We start from the raw sequence: 16,171 nt of genomic DNA, 5'->3' as shown, positions 1-16,171 counted from the left end.
TTCAGTAACAAATATACATCTGTCTACAAGTGTGACATCAAAGCAACAGGTATTAGAATATATCCTCTCATATATATCATACACACTATCCATCACCTGCATCTTCTGGTGTCAAAGGGTTATTTTCCAGTTACCTGTCCCAGCTGGCTCACACAATATATATCAGCTACAAATCCTTTTCCATCTGCTGCTTCATCAATTTCTTCAGCAATCGCTTTCGCTTGTCCACACTGTGAGGCATAAAGTAACAAAAATCGACGTTTGGTTTCAAAAGTCATCCTCCTGCACAAATCAAAAATATTAGTCCGTCACCATGTGCAATGCCTCTAGTTACAGTACTTCATTCAACAGATAAGATTATCTCAATTTAAATAATACAACTTGCATTTATATAGTCACTTTCATTGCCTCAGGATGTCCCAAAGCACTTTACAGCCAATTAAGTACTTTTGAAGTGTAGTCACTGTTGTAATATAGGAAACTTGGCAGCTAATTTGCACACAGCAAGGTCCTACAAACAGTAGTGAGATAAATGACTTGATAATCTGTTTTAGTGAGTTACATTGGCTCCTGGTCTGGCAATACCTCAATTCTTAAATTCTCATATTTGTTTTCAAATCACTCCATGGCCCCACCCCTCCCCATCTCTGTAACCTCCTCCAGCCCAACAACCCTCCGAGATCTCTGCACTCCTCCAATTCTGGTCTCTTGCTCATCTCTGATCCCAGGCTGCCTGGGCCCTTGGCTCTGGAATTACCTAGCTAAACCTCTCTCTCTCTTCCTTTCAGACACTCCTTAAAACCAAGCTTTTGGTCAGAGAATCATAGAAAATTACAACACAGAAGGCAGCCATTAGGCCCATCATGTCTGTGCCAGTCAAAAAGATTTACCCAGCCTAATCCCCCCTTCCAGCACTAGGTCCGTAGCCCTGTAGTTTACTGCTCTTTAAGTGCACATCCAAGTACCTTTTAAATGTGATGAGGGTTTCTGCCTCTACCACCCTTTCAGGCAGTGAGTTCCAGACTCCCACCACCCTCTGAGTGAAGAAATGTTTCCTCATCTGCCCTCTAATCCTTCGACTAACTGCTTTAAATCTATGCTCCCTAGTTATTGACCCCTCTGCGAAGGGAAATAGGTCCTTCCTATCCACTCTCTCGGCCTCTCATAATTTTATACAACTCAATTAAATCTCTCCTCAGCCTTCTCTGTTCCAAGAAAAACAACCCCAGCGTTTCCAATCTTTCCTCATAGCTAAAGTTTTCCAGTCCTGACAAAGTCGTAAATCTCCTCTGCACTCTTTCTAGCGCAATCACATCCTTCCTGTAATGTGGTGACCAGAACTGCATGCAGTACTCAAGCTGTGGCCTAACTAATGTTGTGTACAGTTCTGGCATAACTTCCTTGCATTTGTATTCTATGCCTCAGCTAATAAAGTAAAGCATTCCGTATGCCTTTTTACGCCTTTGTCCGAATATCCGGTGTCAAATCTTGTTTGATAACACACCTGTGAAGCATATTAGGACATTTAACTAATGTACTATATAAATGCAAGTTGTCATCATTTTTGTTGGTTGAGGGATAACTATTGGCTAAGACACTGGGGGAGAACTCCCTGCTCTTTTTCAAAATAGTATCATGGGATCTTTTATGTCCATTCGGTTTAATGTCTCATCCGAAAGATGGTGTCTCCAACACTGCAGCACTCCCTCAGTACTGCACTGGAGTATCAGCTTAGATTACATGCTCAAATCTCTGGAGTGGGACTTGACCTCACAGCCTTCTGACTCCGAGACAAGAATGCTACCAACTAAGCGAATGCTGACAATCCTATACAAGATAAAACTATTTGTTATTGCTTTTAACTTATAATTAAATATGTTCCCATACCAATAATATATGCACCTCCATGCAGACCACTTGAGAAAAAGCATGGCAGAGCCAGTAACATCTATTACTGTACCACTCAGTACTGAGGAGGCTGGGTTATGTTACAAGTCTGTAGCAATGTACAGGTGCTATCTGTACACATTTTAAATGGCTATTTTAAATAGCTACCAGGCACAGTTGCCCCCAATGCATATAAAGGAATCCTGCAGTACTTTGGTCCATTTTTATACTATTACAACAAACAGCATATTCACTGTCACCATGGATGCACACTGAAATGATTAATAGTGATACAAAACTGCAGTTTGTCAATAAATAATGTAGTTGATTATTGGGATATTCTACAATCATCGTGTATGCTGCCCAACTGTTGTTGGTTGGAAATTCTGCTGTCAATGCTATTTAATCCTCCCAGCAACTGTTCATTAAACTTAGGAGCGTTTGACGAACTTATGTTTTCCCCATGTGTTTACAAATACATGAGGGCATGAATTACATCTAAACATATTGCCCGGTCACTTGTACAACGAAAATATCCTTCAGCGTTTTTTGGCTATCAATCTCCCTCGCCCCATCCCAAAATAAACTCCAAAGACTGGTCACTTTTAGTGTCATAGATACATTCTTTTTTTAATGTTCCACTGATTTAGGGGACATAGGAGCATTGACACCTTTATTATGTAATTTGTTGAAAATCAAGATGATGCAAATTGAAGGAATGGTGCATCGGATTTAAATTACAAAAATTATTTATTGCAAGTGAATACTGTCAAATCATGAGCTGTCCACGAGGCTTACCTTTGCACTACAAAAACCACAGTTCCAGAGGGGGAAGAAACAACGTGCGTTACTTTTGCACGTGTGCCGGCAGTAATAAATGCGCTTTTTCCAAGAGCCGCAATAAGAGATACACTTCGGGCAAGAATAGTAATAATACCTTTCGGCTGAGAGGCGCAATGCTCACCAGTCCGTGGAAGAACAACGCCACTCGGAACTTTAAAGGTTCCACTCACTCGCAACATTGACACACGGCGGAAGCGCACAACTCCCCGCTGATTGACAGTACATCTACCTAATCAGCACTTGAATGCAAGAACGGTTAGCCAATGAATGAAGCGCAATGAACGAGGCGGGACGAAGCTGCTCGACGTTATTGCATCTCCCACACAGCCGGCAGGGAGTAATGACGTAAATCCTGGTGCTATTATCTGTCTCCAGCACGCGGGTATCTGCTCCTCTCATCTGCCGAGGGTCGTGCAGAATCGGCAAAGACATTTAGCTTTCCTGGAGTTTAATCTGATTTGTCAAGATCATTAATTAAGGAGAAATAAGTCATTCGTTTTGTTTGCATGAGAATAATCATTACGTGAAGCTCTTCGAGACATCTCAGTCTGAATGGTGCAATATAAATACAAGAATTATTATTATTTTGGTGGATGCGTCAATTTTAAGTTATGTCACTGAAAAAATAAACATCGCTTCCGTGTGTTTAAACGGGTTTCCGATTCACGTCAATTTCGTGTAAAATAATGCAGTTGATTTTCAGGTGTAAACCTGAAGATTATCTGCAGAACAATAATTTATTAAAGACAGTCAGCATGGATTCAGAAGGGGTACATTCTACTTTGACTTTGAGGAATCCATGCCCCAAGTGGGTAGTGGTGTAAACTCAGTCACATGTCATACAGCGACTTCCAAAAAGGCATTTAACAAAGTTCCACCTGAAAGGCGATTAATTAAACTCAAGCTGAAATTGACTACAACACATACTTGTTGGCAGGGGGAGTACTCGGTGGAGTATCCCAGAGACTACTACTGTTTCTAATTGCTATCAATATGTTGGATTCAGAAACCCAAAACAAATTGTACAAAATTGCACAAAAATTGAACAAATATCAAACTCGATGGAGCAGTTGAATTGGAGGAGGCAGCTCGGAAATTAGGGAATAAGTTGGACAAAACATGTAAGTGGACAGACCATGGCAGATGAAATTTTAGACAGACAAGTGTAAAGTAGTGAACATAGAAAGGAAAAATGGGCAACACACACTCCATGAATAGCTATGGATGAAGTTGAAAAAGGACTTTGAAAATGCTCAATATGTCCAGCCAATGTACAGCAGCAATCAACAAAGCTAACAGAATGTTGAACTACACAGCCAGGACAGTAGAATGCAAGTTGGAGTATGTGTTGATCAAACTGTATAATGCTCTGGTCAGACTACAGCATTTGTTCAGTTCTGATCACCAAGACATAAAGGAGACATTGAAGAGGTCTGAGTTATAATGAAAGACTGGAGAAACTTGGGAATTTCATCTTTGACAGTAGGCATCTGAAATGTTTTCCAGAGGTACATAAAATATTATAAATGGTATGGAAAAGGTAAATCTGGAAAAATATTTTAGATTGAATTGGAAGAGTAGAATAGGCCACAGATTTACACGTAAAAAATACATTTAGGACTGACACCAGGAAGTTCTTTTCCATACAAAGAGTGATCACTACTTGGAGTGGACTCCCAGGTAGAATATTGAAAGCTAAAACTTGCTGCATTGCCTCCAATTTAAAATTCACATATTCGTGTGCAAATCTCTTCATGGCTTCACCACTCCCATCTTTGTAACCTCCTCCAAAGCTGGCTTCTTGCGTATCCCCCTCCTTTTGCCCAACCATCGGCAGCCACGCCATCAGCCGCAGATAAGAACATAAGAACATAAGAATTAGGAACAGGAGTAGGCCATCTAGTCCCTCGAGCCTGCTCCGCCATTCAACAAGATCATGGCTGATCTGGCCGTGGACTCAGCTCCACTTACCCGCCCGCTCCCCGTAACCCTTAATTCCCTTATTGGTTAAAAATCTATCTATCTGTGACTTAAATACATTCAATGAGCTAGCCTCAACTGCTTCCTTGAGCAGAGAATTCCACAGATTCACAACCCTCTGGGAGAAGAAATTCCTTCTCAACTCGGTTTTAAATTGGCTCCCCCGTATTTTGAGGCTGTGCCCTCTAGTTCTAGCCTCCCCTACCAGTGGAAACAACCTCTCTGCCTCTATCTTGTCTATCCCTTTCATGATTTTAAATGTTTCTATAAGATCACCCCTCATCCTTCTGAACTCCAACGAGTAAAGACCCAGTCTACGCAATCTATCATTATAAGGTAACCCCCTCATCTCTGGAATCAGCCTAGTGAATCGTCTCTGTACCCCCTCCAAAGCCAGTATATCCTTCCTTAAGTAAGGTGACCAAAACTGCACGCAGTACTCCAGGTGCGGCCTCACCAATACCCTATACAGTTGCAGCAGGACCTCCCTGCTTTTGTACTCCATCCCTTTCGCAATGAAGGCCAACATTCCATTCACCTTCCTGATTACCTGCTGCACCTGCAAACTAACTTTTTGGGTTTCATGCACAAGGACCCCCAGGTCCCTCTGCACCGCAGCATGTTGTAATTTCTCCCCATTCAAATAATATTCCCTTTTACCGTTTTTTTTCCCAAGGTGGATGACCTCACACTTTCCGACATTGTATTCCATCTTCACACTTTCCGACATTGTATTCCAATGTCTCGCGATGTCTCGTGGTTTGGAAGTCCCTCCTTACACCCATCCGCCTTTCCACCTCGCTTTCCTTCTTTAAGACCCTCCTTAAAACCCACGTTTTTAACCAAGCATTTGATCATCCCTCCTAATAGCGCCTTCTTTAGTTCTGCGCCTATTTTTGTCTGATTACATTCTGTGAAGTACCTTGGGACGTTTTCCACATTAAATGTATTATTTAAATACAAGTTATTGTGGTGGTTTACACAGGAAAATTAAATTATTGTTGGTTGAGGAATAAATGTTGGCCAGGATACCTGGTGCTAAACAAAAAGGGCTAGAATTTCTCCGACGTTGCGATCGGGTTTTCGCCGTAACTTGACCTTCTGCGGCTAAAATCTGGTCAGTGGGATCTTTGGGCACCTTTTTGCGGCGCGCTTCCACATACCGCCGGGGAGAGGTGGGCCGACGTGAAATGACGTGCAATGCCGTGGATTACGGTACCGTCATACTTTTGGCACTCTCCGCCACGCCCAGAAGCATAGAAAATAGGTGCAGGAGTAGACCATTCGGCCCTTCCAGCCTGCACCGCCATTCAATATGATCATGGCTGATCATGCAACTTCAGTACCCCATTCCGAGTTTTCTCTCAATACTCCTTGATCCCTTTAGCCATAAGGGCCACATCTAACTCCCTTTTGAATATATCTAACGAACTGGCCTCAACAACTTCCTGTGGTAGAGAATTCCACAGGTTCACAATTCTCTGAGTGAAGAAGTTTCTCCTCATCTCAGTCCTAAATGGCTTACCCCTTATCCTTAGACTGTGACCTCCTGGTTCTGGACTTCCCCAAAAGACTCTCAAGTCATATTGATTGTGGCAATGTCACATGCAGGCGTTGCAATAATGGCACAGAATTTGCTGGAGTGGGGCATCTCATGGCATGGCCCGTTAGATCTTTTCCTTCACCCTTTAGCTCAAAAACATTTTCAGCCGTAAATTGCTGGAAGTGCGAAGTGCGAGCTCAACGGGGCATCTGGGACCTTGGTGAATGATGTGACCAACAGTCTATCTCCTTAACTAATGAAATTCAAGCATAAAGGAACAGAGAAAATAGGGTGAATTACAGTCAAATTAGGTACAGAAAGAGAAATAAAGAGGGGAAGAAAAATTTAATTGAGAGAGAGAAAATGAGACAAAAAGGAAAAGTAAGACAACAATTTAAACATTCAAAATTAAAATCGCTATAAGAACAATTTATTAAGTGCAGAAATGAGACTCAACAATTTAAATTGTTCCCTTCCTGGGCTGAAGAGGTTGAGTGGCATTGCAGGAACACAAATTTCATCATTATAAGGATCCTTACGCTGTTGAGTACCAGCCCTAACTTTCTGCGGCAAGTTTAATTAATTAATGTCATTGAAACCGGAGTATTTCACATTTAAAAAATCTTTTATATACATATATATCCATTATTAGTTTAATTTCCTGTACTTATTTGATTCATAATATTGAAAACTTTAATTATTTGAAATAAATAAGTGGATTAAATGTTGGTTTGTTATTTCCGTTGCTGTTTTTACTTAGCTAATTTAAATTAAAACATCCAAATAAATGGATAAGTCCCTGCAGAATGTTTTTCAAACACAAGTTAGAATTTGAAGATTAAGATAAATGTAAAATTGTAGATTAATGTGCATACTAAGTGGTGATTAACAAAATGCAATAAGCTGCTTACATTTCTAACATAATGCATGGTTGTTAATACAATCTACTCCTATTATTTCAAAGTCACTTTAGCATTAAAAAAATCTAATCCAGAAAACACTAAACTATGATCTAAATTAATAGAACACAATATTCTTAAAATGTTTATGCTTTCAGATATATATTTTATCAGCTCAGCACATGACGGTGTGACGTGGTTTTACTTATCATAGCAGAACAGAGAAGCAAGAACTTTTGGTTAGAATTTTTTTTTAAATTCCCCTTCCTTTTCATAAAACCACATTCATGGTTTGTGATTTCAGCTCTAGTGATTGATTATTCTGGCCTTTCAAGTATACTGGGTTCTTTGTTTACTTTTCCCTTCAACTTTCTACACTTCTTTCCTGAAGATAGTGACTGATAATTCCCAGCAGCTCATCCAAGTGATCATTCTTCATATGTGAGCCTAGACAGTAAATGTTCAACAGCATCACATTTGAAGGAAAAGTAGGTTAGAGCAGACATTTCTAGAATGAACTGTCCAGAGTGTAACATAGAAACATAGAAAAATAGGTGCAGGTGTAGGCCATTCGGCCCTTCGAGCCTGCACCACCATTCAATGAGATCATGGCTGATCATTCCCTCAGTACCCCTTTCCTGGTTTCTCTCCATACCCCTTGACCCCCTTAACCATAAGGGCTATATCTAACTCCCTCTTGACTATATCCAATGAACTGGCATCAACAACTATCTGTGGCAGGGAATTCCACAGGTTAACAACTTTCTGAGTGAAGAAGTTTCTCCTCATCTCATAGAAACATAGAAACATAGAAAATAGGTGCAGGAGTAGGCCATTCAGCCCTTCTAGCCTGCACCGCCATTCAATGAGTTCATGGCTGAACATGCAACTTCAGTACCCCCTTCCTGCTTTCTCGCCATACCCCTTGATACCCCTAGTAGTAAGGATTTCATCTAACTCCCTTTTGAACATATTTAGTGAATTGGCCTCAACTACTTTCTGTGGTAGAGAATTCCACAGGTTCACCACTCTCTGGGTGAAGAAGTTTCTCCTCATCTCAGTCCTAAATGGCTTACCCCTTATCCTTAGACTGTGACCCCTGGTTCTGGACTTCCCCAACATTGGGAACATTCTTCCTGCATCTAACCTGTCTAAACCTGTCAGAATTTTAAACGTTTCTATGAGGTCCCCTCTCATTCTTCTGAACTCCAGTGAATACAAGCCCAGTTGATCCAGTCTTTCTTGATAGGTCAGTCCCACCATCCCGGGAATCAGTCTGGTGAATCTTCGCTGCACTCCCTCAATAGCAAGAATGTCCTTCCTCAAGTTAGGAGACCAAAACTGTACACAATACTCCAGGTGTGGCCTCACCAAGGCCCTGTACAACTGTAGCAACACCTCCCTGCCCCTGTACTCAAATCCCCTCGCTGTGAAGGCCAACATGCCATTTGCTTTCTTAACAGCTTGCTGTACCTGCTGTACCTCTCAGTCCTAAATGGCCTACCCCTTATCCTAAGACTATGTTCCCTGGTTCTGGACTTCCCCAACATCGGGAACATTCTTCCTGCATCTAACCTGTCCAGTCCCGTCAGAATCTTATACGTTTCTATGGGATCCCGCTCATCCTTCTAAACAATCAACTAGAATGGCTTCAAGGATAACAAAAGTCTGTGGAAAACCAAAACTGTATTGTGATAATGCCCGGAATTTGCAGTCATGATGATGGTGAACTGGTAGCATTTGCCGTTATTTTGAATTTGAAACTGACCGCAACTTCAGGATTTAGCGCATGCACAACCTAATGCAAAATTCCTGAAGTTGCGGTCTGTCATTCACTGCTCCTCTACAGGCTGCATTGTGCCCCTGTGTCACCCACCCACCCACAGAGCCGGCAATCAGAGTAATCTCTCAAATCATTAAAACCGACAAAATCTTTGGCTCAATTACGCTGTTAACTACCCCGTTAAAAGTTAGACCCAAAGGGATTAAGGGTAGCCAGGGTTTTAACAGCTTATTGACTGCTAAACAAATGTTATGGCCCTGAAAAACTAATTTTAATGTTGTGCCATGTCAAATTTATCCATTTTAATACAAATTAAATTTTTTTAAGAAACTTAAAAAAAACATATTTTTTAAACTTTATTCATCTTTATTTCAGGTTTGCCTTTTCACCATGTGAGAGCCCCAATCTTTGTTTTGCTCTCTCTAACATTTTTTAAAAGTTAGAATTTTAGAAGCTTACCCACTTCCTAGTTCGCTGTCTCTGAGAATTCTGCGTTTTGATTGACTGCTTAGGCAACTTGTTCACCGGGAATCCCCATTAACTCCGTTGATTTCAATTACGCGTCGGATAATCCACAATTCTCACACAGCGATCGCATGATCTCTGTGCAGAGCTTACTTCAGGGCCAGTGACGAATGCCTTTGCTTCACCGCTGATCGCAAATTATGGGCCATTATGTTTGGTTGACGATAGTTTTCAATTTTCTCCGGCTCTTGATCAGGAATCAGGCTTCAGTGTAGCCACAGAACACAAGCAATATCAAGGAAATACAAACTCCCTAAAACATCTAATTTCAAAGTGATTGTTACAGTTTGGGCTTTTTCTTATGTAACTGGTTTGACAAGTTTACAAAAACAGACCCAGGCCTATAAATTGGTCTGGGCAGCACCCATTTTTTTGGGCGGTTCACGAGTTACTAAGATCCCAATATGGCGGGCAGGAAGTGTGCGCACATTCCGACTGGAACGACACCCCCCACCATACTGGGGCCTTCAGGAGTGCTCCTCCTGACCCATATTAAAGGCACTGATTGTCATCATCCCTCCCTCCAGTGCCACCACTCCTGGTCCCAACTCCTGACTGTTATGTACGAATGAAGAGTCTGACCAGATACTGTGAGCTCAAAGTAAAGTGTGACCGTAGTCTTTTATTGCAGGTCTCCAGAGTGCCTCTCCAGCCTGTGAGGCCTCCTTAAGTACAGGTCCTCCCAAGGGATTGTGGGCTCCCTTGGGACTCCATGGGAATGAGCCCTCTGGTATTTACATGTTTACATAGATAACAACACTCCCCATCCCCCCCATCCCCCCCCCCCCCCAAAGTCAACAGTGTAACTATTTACAAGGTGAGTCGATCTGGGGCCTTTCTTTCCCTGGTTGAGCGTCTCGGTGCAAATGCTGGTTTTGGTGAATCGTTTGTTGGGCCATCGCTGGGCTTCTGTGCAGCTGGCCTTGCTGGGCTGCCTGGTGAGGTGAGTGCTGCTGGGCTGCTGCGGGTGATGGGTTCTGCTTCGTGGTCAACCGCGGTGTCAGTTGTCACTGGTGTGTATGTTGGGGGGTCAAAGAAAGTAGGGTCCAAAGTGAGTTGCTCTGGATAGTCCATGAATTTGAGTTTGATTTGTTCCAAGTGTTTCCGGTGGATGAGTCCATTTGAAAGTTTGACCTGGAACACCCTACTCCTCTCTTTGGCCACAACAGTGCCGGGAAGCCACTTGGGATCTTCTCCATAGTTCAACACAAATACAGGATCATTGATTTCAATTTTGTGTGACACATTTGCGCTATCATGGTATGCACTTCATTGAAGCCACCTGCTCTCTACCTGTTCATGTAGATCAGGGTGGATTAACGAGAGCCTTGTCTTAAGTGCCCTTTTCATGAGCAGTTCAGCGGATGGAATCCCAGTGAGCGAGTGGGGTCTCGTGCGGTAGCTAAGCAGGACTCGGGATAGGCGAGTCTGCAGTGAGCCTTCAATTACCCTCTTCAAGCTCTGCTTGATGGTTTGCACTGCTCTCTCTGCCTGAACATTGGATGCTGGTTTGAACGGGGCAGATGTGCACTGGTGAAACATGGCCCATTGTCGCTCACAAAGACATCAGGCAGGTCGTGCGTGGCAAACATGGCCCGCAGCGGACATGCTTGCCTACATTATCTCACATTCAATCCATTTGAAGTATGCATCTACAACCACTAGGAACATTTTACCCAAAAATGGGCCTACTTCGTCGACATGGCCCCCAGACCATGGACCCTTCATTTGGCAGCATTCGCTTCTCCTTCAAGCTCGTTAACCACGAAGTATTAGGCGAGTCGCTCCACGAAGGTTTCCCAATCATCTCCCTCCGAAAATTTCTCCAGGATGCCCACTGTTCTCTGCATCATTGGGTTTGTCATCAGTATCTTGTCGCCAGTTGTTATGTATGAATGAAGTGTCTGATCAGATAATGTGAGCTCAAAGTAAAGTGTGACAGTCTTTTATTGCAGGTCTCCAGAGTGCCTCTCCAGCCTGTGAGGCCTCCTTAAGTACAGGTGCTCCCAAGGGATTGTGGGATCCCTTGGGACTCCAGGGGATGAACCCTCTGGTGACTACACAAGGTATTTACATGTTTACATATATAACACCAACCTTCCTCAATCGTGGCACCAATCCCCGATTTCCCTACCCCCAGAACCCCAGCCCCCCAATTCTGACCCCCCCCCCCCCGGGAATCCCTGACCCACTTACCTGGGACATGAGCAACGGGCCCGATTTTGCACTCCTCTTTGCCGGTGGGCTCTAATTGTCGCACCGGTTCCATTTGAATGAGGCTTGAGATCCAATATATGGGGAACGTCTGATCTCACCATTCAGGCACAGGGAATGCACCCAAATTTCTGGGCCTCAGTCTGTTATTAATTGTAATAGCATATTCATTCAGTGTGTTGCTTGGGTTAGCGCAGCCCAGATCAAACAATTAATCCTTGTCATGGTGAATTGCTTACATAGAATGACCACTACATCTCCTGTTTTCCAGATGACAGACACAGTTCACACAGTTAGGATAGATGGCAGGAAGTACTTCTTCACTCAAAATATGATCAATAACAGGTTGTGTAATGAAAGCAAAAACTCTGAAACTTTTCAAGAGAAACTGTGAACTATTTAAATGTAAAACTGCTTTACATCAGGATGCCTTGCTCGGAACAAAGCTGTAGTTCATATATTTACTCTACTAGTTAGTATCTACAAAAGTATTTCCATGAATTTCTACATTTAGTTTAGATGTTCGTCTTTCTGCTCTTGTTCCCTTTGAATCTTTGTGTTACATTAAAAAAAATCTGGTTTGGATGGAATGAATTCAAACCTGTCTGAGAACAGTTATATTTTTGAGCAATGTTGGGTGAAGTTACTATAGCAGGTTATGTTGGAAAGATCAAAAGGTTAAAAACTGTTCTACATTTATTTGAGGAATTGTGTAAATATACTTGCTCCTGTTTCATTATGTGTGGGTGCCTGGATTAGTTGTGCTTGTTGGATGTCTTTGCTGGAGTTGGGAAAGCTATAGTTCTGAAAGCTGCTAATAAACCATTAATTATGCTGCTCTTGCACCAGCTATTTTGAAATACATGAGAGTAGCACAGATTTATTTGTTGTTTAATGTTGTGTGTTTCATATCAGTTACTAAATGGATCTGTTTTGCAATCATTTTAAACAGAAATATACACAATTATAAGAACATAAGAAATAGAAGTAGGAGTATTTGGCTACTCGAGCCTGCTCCGCCATTTAATAAGATCATGGCTGATCTGATCATGGACTCAGCTTCTTCTTCTTAGGCTGTCCCTCGTATTGAGGATGACTTGCTTCCATGCCAAAAAGGGATTAGTTCACAGGTGAAGGACCTAATATTCCAGGTTTCGAACTGCATATTGAAGGATGGAAGATGCCTGTGCATAGATTTTTTAAACGTGTGATGGCCGTTACACACCAGCCACCACACAGGCTTGACAGAGCGGTCTTGGTCCAGTGGCAAGGATTAACCAAGACGACTGGAGACCAGCTCTGCCGCATGGACCAAGTGCTCACACATATCAATCTGGGCTGGCCCGTGCTGCCCCTAGGCCCATGCCTCTTCTGGACCCCGAACTCACGCCTCTCCTGGGCCCTGATTACATCAATCTGCAATCTCTCGCCTCTCCTTCGCCGCTCCTGCCATACCTGCCCACTCTCCAATCAGCGACCTGGGTTATGGTAATGTCCAATCCAGTTGCCCTCTTCACAGCCGTCGCCCTCTTGCACCAGCTCGCGCTGCTCCCAGGCCGCCGCTCCTTTTAAGGCCCCGACCTGCCGCAGATGTTCCCTCGCAGGTCGGGCTGCCACACTGCTCCCAGGCCGCCGTTCGCCACTCCTTTTAAGGCCCACTCAGCTCCACTTCCCTGCCCGCTCCCCATAACCCTTTATTCCCTTATCGCTCAAAAATCTGTCTATCTCCGGCTTAAATTATTTTCAGTGATTGGCTCCTTGGGAAGAACCCTATAAATTGACTATTACAAAAAAAAATCACCTCCCCGCCCCTTCAAAATAAACCTATTTACACAAGAAGCATGCAGTGGTAGAAGTCCTTAGCCGAGGAATTGCGGTCGGAGGTATAACTCCGGAGTACGCCTCCGACCCGCAAAACATTTACGAAATTACCTGCTGGTGCCCAGGCTGTGAAGTGTTGCAGTTTCAGGCCTTGAGGTGGAGGGCAGCGTAATGGCCCACGGATCCCAGGGACGCAGGTGGTTCGGAAGTGTATCTGGGATCACGTAGGCCCAGTCCTCCAATGACAAAGGAGAATTCCATTGCAATCATTTACAAAGGGAATCCCTTAATGATATGCAATGGGATTATAGGGAGTGGTAGCACAGATAGAAAATTGGCTAAGGGACAGAAAACAGAGAGTAGTGGTGAACGGCTGTTTATCAGACTGGAGGGAGGTATACAGTGGTGTTACTCAGCAGTCGGTATTAGGACCACTGCTCTTTTTGATATATATTAATGACCTGGTCTTGGGTATGCAGGGCATAATTTCAAAGTTTGCAGATGACATTAAACTTGGAAATGGAGTAAACAATGAGGTGGATAGTAACAGACTTCAGAAGGACATATACAGATTGGTGAAATAGGTAGGCACATAACAGATGAAATTTAACAGAAGTGTTAAGTGATACATTTTGGTAGAAAGAATGAAAAGAGAATGAACTAAGTGGTACAATTTTAAAGGGTGTGCATAAACAGAGAGTCCTGGGGTTGTCTGTACACAAATATTTGAAGGTGGCAGTTGAGAAGGCTGCTAAAAAAAACATATGGGATCCTTGGTGTTGTGTTCCTAACACAGATGAGACTGCCCACAGGGAGGTTAAAGTAACAGTGACCTCAGTCTTTATTAAGACACTCCAGAGTGAGGAACAGGCCTTAGGGGCCGGCTTATATACAGTGCTCCCAAGGGATGCTGGGATCCCTTGGGACTTCAGGAGATGCGCTCCCTGGTGGCGGAATATGGAAGTGCATGTTTTACAGATGCACAACATCTGGCCTCATTAATAGAAGAAGAGTATGTCCACAAAAAGCAGGACAAATCCAATTACCGTCCCCTCAGCCTACTCTCTATCATCAGCAAAGTGATGGAAAATGTTGTCGACAGTGCTATTAAGCGGCACTTACTCACCAATAACCTGCTCACCGATGCACAGTTTGGGTCCCACCAGGATGACTCGGCTCCAGACCTCATTACAGTCTTGGTCCAAACATGAACAAAAGAGATGAATTCTAGAGGTGAGGTGAGAGTGAATGCCCTTGACGTCATCAAGAAGCCCTAATAAAAGTTAATTGGAATCAGGGAGAAAACTCCTCACTGGGTGGAGTCATATCTAAACCAAATTTTAATTTGACCCTTAATGTTTAAAGTTTAATTTGTCTATGTTTGTAGGTTTTAGTGCACCCCACCCCCGCTCCTCTGTTTTAGCTAGGGCACTTGTATAATTTGTGTTTTTAGTGCCCTCAAAAAAAAACAAAGGGGCACTTGTTTGAAAGTGTTTGGAGTGTGCCCCTCCCCCCCCCCCCACGCACCCCTCCCTCCTTTTACCACGAGGCACTTGATTAAAGTACACAACTAAAATAGTTGGAGTCATACCTAACACAAAGGAAGATGATTGTGGTTGTTGGGAGGTCAATCATCTCAGCCCCAGGACAACACTGCAGGAGTTCCGCAGGGCAGTGTCCTAGGCCCAACCACCTTCATCAATGATCTTCCCTCCATCGTATGATCAGAAGTGGGGATGTTCCATTCGCAACTCCTCAGATAATGAAGCAGTCCGTGCCCGCATGCAGCAATATCTGGGCAACATTCAGGCCACACAAGCACCAGGTAATGACCATCTCCAGTAAGAGAGTCTAGCCACCTCCCATATTCAACAACATTACTGTTGTGTATGGAGAAAGACTCAGACTGAACACGGTGAGCTCAAAGTAAAGTGAGGCCTCTCCAATCTATGAAGCCTCCTTAAATACCTGTGCTCCCAAGGGATTATGGGATTCCTTGGGACTCCAGGGGATGAGCCCTCTGGTGGCTACACAAGGTATTTACATGTTTACATAGATAACAACACTCCCCATCGCAGCCCACCCCCCCCCCCCCCCAATGAGAGTCGATCTGGGGCCCTTCTTGCCCTGGTTGATCGTCTCGGTGTGAAAGCTGGTGTTGTTGAATAATTTGTTGGGCCCTCGCTGGGCTGCCTGGTGTGTTGGGTCCTGCTGGGCTGCTGTGGATGATGGGTTCTGCTTCGTGGTCAACCATAGTGCCGGTTGCCACTGGTGTGTATGTTGGGGGATCAAAAAAGATCGGGTCCAAGGTGAGTTGCTCAGGATAGTCCATGAATCTGAGTTTGATTTGGTCCAAGTGTTTCCGGTGAATGAGTCCATTTGAAAGTTTGACCTGAAACACCCTGCTCCCCTCTTTGGCCACAACAGTGCAGGGACCTTGTCCATAATTTAATACAAATACAGGATCATTGATTCTAATCTCGTGTGACACATTTGTACTATCATGATATGCACTTTGTTGAAGCCGCCTGCTCAATACCTGTTCATGTAGATCAGGATGAACTAATGAGAGCCTTGTCTTAAGTGCTATTTTCATGAGCAGTTCAGCAGGTGGGATCCCAGTGAGTGAGTGGGGTCAGGATAGGCGAGTCTGCAGTGAGCCTTCAGTTACCCTCG

At 43.5% G+C, this 16,171-nt stretch overlaps 1 protein-coding gene across 1 annotated transcript in view; it reads right to left on the bottom strand.

Moving 5' to 3' along the window:
- mtrr (5-methyltetrahydrofolate-homocysteine methyltransferase reductase) overlaps positions 1-2,975 on the bottom strand; it is a 157,820-nt gene extending 154,845 nt beyond the window's left edge. The window contains exons 1-2 of the mRNA XM_070880211.1: positions 2,686-2,975; positions 135-282 (exon numbers count right to left, since the gene is read on the bottom strand). Of these exons, the coding sequence (XP_070736312.1) occupies positions 135-282; positions 2,686-2,909 (372 nt within the window). The 5' untranslated portion in view covers positions 2,910-2,975. The remainder of the gene's footprint in view (positions 1-134; positions 283-2,685) is intronic.
- Positions 2,976-16,171: the final 13,196 nt, after the last annotated feature.

Source organism: Pristiophorus japonicus, chromosome 5 (genome assembly GCF_044704955.1).
Source record: "Pristiophorus japonicus isolate sPriJap1 chromosome 5, sPriJap1.hap1, whole genome shotgun sequence".
NCBI classification, from domain to species: Eukaryota; Metazoa; Chordata; class Chondrichthyes; family Pristiophoridae; genus Pristiophorus; species Pristiophorus japonicus.
The sequence above is the reverse complement of the archived record's forward strand: the minus strand, read 5'-3'. Positions and strand labels throughout refer to the sequence as shown.